Source organism: Drosophila biarmipes, chromosome 2R, assembly GCF_025231255.1.
Source record: "Drosophila biarmipes strain raj3 chromosome 2R, RU_DBia_V1.1, whole genome shotgun sequence".
Classification (NCBI taxonomy): domain Eukaryota; kingdom Metazoa; phylum Arthropoda; class Insecta; order Diptera; family Drosophilidae; genus Drosophila; species Drosophila biarmipes.
In genome coordinates, this window is record NC_066615.1 from 3,970,383 (window position 1) to 3,976,989 (window position 6,607).

General features: G+C 41.0%; 1 protein-coding gene across 1 annotated transcript; it reads right to left on the reverse strand.

Moving 5' to 3' along the window:
- Window positions 1-331: 331 nt before the first annotated feature.
- LOC108029460 (uncharacterized) lies at window positions 332-2,140 on the reverse strand. Its single transcript, XM_017101711.3, has 3 exons — window positions 1,751-2,140; window positions 920-1,072; window positions 332-861 (listed from the first exon to the last, which is right to left on the reverse strand). The coding sequence occupies exon 1, from the start codon at window positions 2,070-2,072 to the stop codon at window positions 1,851-1,853; it is 222 nt and encodes a 73-aa protein (XP_016957200.1). The 5' UTR covers window positions 2,073-2,140; the 3' UTR covers window positions 332-861; window positions 920-1,072; window positions 1,751-1,850.
- Between the last annotated feature and the right edge of the window lie 4,467 nt (window positions 2,141-6,607).

A 6,607-nucleotide genomic window follows, 5' to 3' on the forward strand; every position in this document is an offset into this window, starting at 1 on the left:
CTTTAGGTTATGTTGGGCCAAATAATTTATCTAAGAACACATTGCCAACAAAAATTTCCCAGCCACAAAGGGTCAGACCACTGGCAATAAATCTTTAAGTTCATTAAAAGGTTTATTCATATTTCACCTGCTGTGTGCGAGGGAAGGAAGTCTGGCAAGTGTCAAAGAAATAAAAGCTCGAATCGCAGACAAATCTTTTTTAAGCTTGACTGGTGGCCTCTCATAAGAAGTTGTCTAGAAAGCCGGGAACAACCAAGTTTAAGGCCTAAATAAAAACCATTATCCACCCCAAAAAATGAGCTTAAAATAGTACAATAAATCGAATTTCACATTCGCAAAGGAGATACATTTTTTATTTATCTTAGCATGATGCAATAGAATTTGGTTACAGTAAAGTAGTGGGCCTTTTTTATCATTAATGAATATACTCCACTTTGTTAATTAACACCAAAATACACAGCGGCTAGGGGCTTCCATATAGCCCAAAATAAATGCATCACTAGCTTCATTCAACTAAAAATGTTTCGCCATTGAAGAGTCAACCAAAGCGCCATCAAAAGGAAGCGCTCCAATAAGTTTGAATAGCATCAGAGATATACTCCTCAACGTGAGCAAAATGTATGTGAACGCGTACCACCAGATAGTGTGGCTTCGGCCTTGGTTTTGTATTTGTTAACAATAAAGGAGGTGGGTGCGTGGGAGTTGCTTTATCTGGCTTTAATTAAGATCTGGTTGAAAGAGTCCGTATATGACGTGCACGTTGCTGATAGTGAAATAATACCAAGCTTAAAGTATCACAATTGGAGCAGAAAAGTATTACCGCAGATATTGGTTCGGGTGTTAGTAAGTTTATAAATTAATCTACAAAGGAAAAGTTTGGAACAAATGAAAATATTAACTAATTATTATAGTTACTTACCCAATATTGATCCTCCTCCTCTACAAAGAATGTATAAAACGATCAGGCAAATGTAAACTACAAGTATTAAAACTAGGAGTATGATGTAAAGAATCTTCCAGCGTTGATCTATACGGTGACGCCCAAGGCTTTCGCTTCGGCGGGAAAACATTGCTGATGATTGAGATGTGATATACAAAAATGTAATAAATTTATTTAATATAAATAATATATTTAAATTTAATCGTTGTTCACAGGAACACTCACTTGCTAAAAGCTAATACAAACAGTCCTGAGTTAATTTAGGATAAGTTTAATTAGGTTAATTTTAAGAACATTCGTAAATATAAGTGAAGTCTAAATATTTTAAGCGTCTCATTTCAAAAGTGCTTAGTACATAGCGAATAAAATGTAATGTGTTATTGCCCGTGACTGAAAAGTAATAACAATGTACTTATATATATATATATATATATATATATATATATATATATATATATATATATATTTATTTGAGACTCATTTATTATTAAATAATGCATGTAATTTTCTTACTTTATTAGCAAACCTTACTTTTTTTTAGTACAATTATGAATCGTTTTAAGAATAATTCATTCTTGTAGAATGATACTATGATCCATACAACGGCCATCATAAATAAAACAAGAACAAGTTTTACAAGCTTTAAAAAGAAATTAGCACCAAATTTTAACATTTATTTTTAAGACCTTCAAATAAGAATATTCTAAGAATTTAAAGATTTATCTCACATATTTGGCCAATTAAGGAAGCTTGCCTAATTTGTCACATTAAATTAGAGTATTTGTGTTTAATATCTAATGTCTCACTTACCTTTGTTTCTGGAACAATGGTCATGACTGGTATTAATTAACTCAAGTTCAAGAGGTAATAAAATCACTCAGCCCTGTAAAAGTTTGTGTCGCCAGGGGGCTCAATCGCACCGCACGTCGTAGGAGGAGCACTCGCCGAAGTCCGACTTGAGGGTGAAGTACATGCCCACGCCGACGCCGGAGACCAGGATGAGGACTCCCAGCCAGTAGACCAAGCGCCAGAAGGGCCATGACGAAGGTGCCTTTTGCTGGGGACGCTCCGGCCCGGCCTCCGCCTCGTCGGCTCGAGCTCTTTGTGGTTGGCGGCGTGGCTTGTTTCCCATTTCTCAAGCCCCTTAACTTTGCCTACGATTTTCCCCTTTTGTCGATAATTGATTGGATTTTCCCGAGCAACTCGACAGCAACCGAATGATAACATTTTATTGAAATTACTAAAACATCTTGTGGACTGAGATTCATCTCGTCGGGAAAACTTTCGGCTAATTATTTAAGTTAATTGGCCTTTGTCCACAAACGGCCAGGCGAAATAATGATGATGACGGGGTGGCTGGGTCAGGCCTAAAATATTTGCTCCGAGGCCACAAAATGTCTCGCAAATTTGTTCAAATTACTTGGAACACAACAAGAGTCGCCACTCTTCGACATCCCTGCAGGCTGGAGTCGGAGACGGAGGCGGAGTCGGACTCCATGCATAAGTAAAGGGGCCTGGATGGAGTATAAAAGGACTTTGTTTGCGGTCGAGAGATGAAAAGTCATTTCTCTCCATTATTTGCCAACTAATTGGTTGTAGGACTTGTGAATTTCGTTTGCCTGAATGTTTGCCCAAAGAATTGTGGAATTCTGGGAGGTGTCAAGTGGTCCTGTGGCCATAACTCTTGCCTTTTGCTTTTGCTGTATCAATTAATTGGGCCAATTGCCCAAATGAAGGATGCAACTTAATAAGGCCATTGCACATTTGCAAATTTAGATATTCGTATACAATGCCACTTAAGCAAGCCGTATTTCTTATTCTTGCCATGATTTAAGTGCGTTTCGAGGGCGATTTCCCCCGCGGCTGTCCTTCGGAGCGCTGCCGATGCCATTACTGCTTCAATTTCAGTTTCTGTTTGATGTTAATGAAAGTTTCCGTCGTGCAAATAAAGGCAAAAGCATGGAAATCAGTAAAACAAATTGCAATCTGCTTTTTATCGCACGTCGCTGCATGACTGCTGGCTGCTGGTTGCCGGCATTTCCCAGCCCCGTCATCGAATGCCTGACTTTTTCCCACCTCCCCGGCACTCCCCTCGCCGGCCAGGCTATTGATTTGCTCATTACAGCCCTGATGATGACTGCTCTTGCCACAGCTACCGCTCCTGCCTTCCCCGCTGAGCCTGTACTGTATATCTGTGTGCTTTGGTTCCGTTTCGCTTTCCATTTTCCTCCAAAAGTCATAGCTCCTTTCGTTCCGAACCCGTATCGCGGGTCGGCAATCAAGGGCATAAATTGTTAATATATCTTAACGGATATTCAATTTCCGTCGACCAAGAAATGCATTAAATTCGTAACAAAGCTAAGCCGCTTCAACCGAAAGATGGTGAATTGTCAGACTCCAGCGCGGTATTATTAAAAATTCAAAGTCGTTATGCCAGTCGGCAGTGCGGGCCAAGACATAATGATAATATAGAGCCGGAGTGGAGGAGCTGAGAAATAAGGAATGGCCAGGACAATGGGGAGACAACAGGCCAACTATGAACTGGGAAACTGGCAAACTAGTAAACTGCAGAACTGCGAAACTGAGATCCCGAGAAGCTCAACTACGCCCAAGTTGGCTGTCCGACTGTTTATTTTCACTAGACCCCGTCTTTCTCTGGGCTTCGGCCTTATTACGCTCGGTGGCCTGGCCCATCATCTGCATGGCCTTGGGGTGGTGGGAGGTGGGTGGGTGGTGCAAATGCCAGGACGAACAGGCAAGTTGTCAACTAACTTTGCAACAATAATCGCCAACGTCGCAGGAGCACGAGTGACAGTACTGAAGCAGCAGCTCGTAGATAAAAGCCGAAAACAATAAGACTCTAGGCTGACTTTTATTCAGTCATCTGGGGTCCTCCACCTCCATCTCTGCCGCCGGCTCCGCAGCGTTTACCCTCGAAAAAGCAAAGGTCTTCAAAAGGAGCAAACAGCAGCAAATAGGCTGCTCGGGTAAGGATCTCTTCAGACTTTCGAGTCCTAGCACAAAGGCCTGATTGCTTTTGATTTTTACTTGGCCAGACGGGAGTGAAGAGACTCAAAGGGTATGGTAAAATCCGAACGTTGCGTTGCGTTGATGTGTGCTCTTAGTAGTTTTCACTTTAATCGAAGAAGCACCCAATCAGGTGGTCAGAAAGGGTAACCCCTTTCAGGCGTTCAGGAAAAATGAATCAATAAAAATAATTCGCCAAATGAGACAAAACTAAAAAATTAAATTCCGATGGCTTAATGAGAGTTATTTATTTTAGTGCACTTCCAGGTTGAAAAGGTATGATGCTAGTCTCGATTAAAATATGATAATAATAATAATAGCTGTTAAAGAGTTTTCTAATGGCTATTGCGTGAATTGTATGTCGTATTTATGTCGTATTTATGTCGTATTTATTCAAAACAAGAGAATAATTAAATATATTAGATGCTATCGACTATCAAATAACCGTTACTCAGCTGCTGGGAGTGCGACTCAGATACAGAAATGCAGCGACGAAATGCACGACCTTATACATTGTAGGGGAGTTCCGTTTTGCGACAATTTTTTCTTAAAAGAAGTTTTAGAAAAATCAAACAGCTTTTCGGTTTGTGAAAGAACGTTACATATATATTAATAGATAACACAAATACCAGACAGACAGACGGAAATGGCTAGATCGACTCGGGCAGTGATCCTGATAATGAATATATTTGGTCGAAAATATTTCTTCTACCTGACATGCTATCCTACGAATCTAGTATACCCTTTACTCTACCACTAACGGGTTTAAATACGAGAGCTGAAAAAACTCGTTAACCTCATGTATAGAACATTTTGTAACACAAAAACTAAGTTTATTGCATTAAATACATCAGTGAAAACAAAAACAATGTCACAGTAAACCAACAGTTTGTGTTGTCTTCTGTAGTCGGGATCCCATTTAATTAAATAAATCTGTTGGCCAACTTTTTGCTTCACTGAACTATTGAATTAGCCGCCGCGCCGGGGGTTTGAAAATGTCTATCCAATTTCTGGCATTGTCGTGGGTCGTGCCAGTCGTCGAAAAAGAGCAAACGAGCTGGCAGGATAGTGTGCGTGGCATATGTAAATTTCAAGCTAATTAAAATTAGCATATATTTCCCCTTTCCGCGGGCACATATGCGTACACTGTGTGTGTGACGACGTGCATGCAGAGTGGTGGGGCCCATTATCTGGCTCAGCCGCAAGAAGACGTGGAAAACTACGCGCTCTGAGCTGATTAAAAGCGAAAGCTAACAAGCGTTTGCTCTTTGCCCCTTCGTTTGCCCTTGCAACATATGGGTCCTGACCCCCAAGCCCCTCTGCCACGCCCCTTCAGCCAGCACCCACTTCGCCAGAGGGTTTCTGTGTCATTTCGGCTCCGCATTAGACTCGTAAAAATTTATTGTGACTTTTTCCAAGCCACCCATGTCTGAGCCGACGCGCTTAAGGCATTACGCCTTTTAATTAAACCGTTGAGATGTGTGCCAGACATAAAATAAAATGAAATGAAATGTAATTTTGCATATATATGTGTTTAAATTGTTTTTCCCTCAGAGTTTGAGCTGGCTTTAGTCGATTACAAAGCTTGGTATTAATTATGATAATTATGCGTGAGCGTTGGTTGGCATTTTAATTGCTCATACGCCATGCTGCACATTCCATAAAAATGCAACAAAAAGGAAATCGGAAAAGGGAAAAAACTGGGCAAAAGGGCATAAAATATCATAATAAAAAGCTTGTAAATTTTAAATTACAAAATTCCCTAGAGCAACATACATCAATTCGTAGCTGAGTTCACTTGGCTTGTTTTTCAAGGATGCACTGTCCTCGGTCGGGTCCTTTGTTAATTGCCGGAAATGCAAATGGGCGGCCAGTGGAGGGGGCGCAAGAGGCTGGGAGCTCTGTCGACCATAAATGATTTCCATTTTAAATGCGTGCGAACCACTCTCCATTTTACCATTTATTTACTTTGGAGGTGAGCCAGCTTCCTTCTCGGGCCCACTTCGTACGCAATTTTCACTTCCTTGGCCATCGCCGGTTCCCTTTTCGGTGGGACAACAATTCGCTTCGGCTTCACACCAAATTTGATTTCATTCGCAAGACGCTCTCAGGTTTAATGGTGCAGAAACTCCTGTTGACTTGCCGACTGGCTGACCGACCCAAAGTGGGATCTCGGAATGAATTGAAGCCACTTCTCGACACAGAAAGAAACCTAGAGCATGTAGTTCCGTGTTATATCTCAAAGTTTTATAAAGAAGTAGGCCTGGTAGTTTGATTTTAACACGGGTGAAGGTGAATTGAGTTTCACGGAACACACTTAAACAAGCCTATAGCTTGTCAAAGGGGTATTTTGAAGGTATTATATCAGCATGGGTGTGTAGGTTTCCAACGCAGTAATGTAAATTCAGAATCTCTTATCACTGAACTGAATTGAAAAAATGAAAAATCGTGCGACTCCGAACTTTTTCACCGTGCAGGGGGCCGAATGGCCAAATCCTGTTTGCTGTATCTCTATAAATAAATGTCACAAGTTCTACATTCAATGCAGGCCATCCGAAAGCTCTCCACTCGCTGTCAATTTGTATGCTCTCTGGCGCATTTGCATAACAAAATTGCCATGCATTTCTCATTCGTTTCCGA

What these genes read in the sequence shown, in the direction of transcription:
- LOC108029460 (XM_017101711.3), bottom strand. Translation starts at nt 2,072, where the DNA reads ATGGGAAACAAGCCACGCCGCCAACCACAAAGAGCTCGAGCCGACGAG.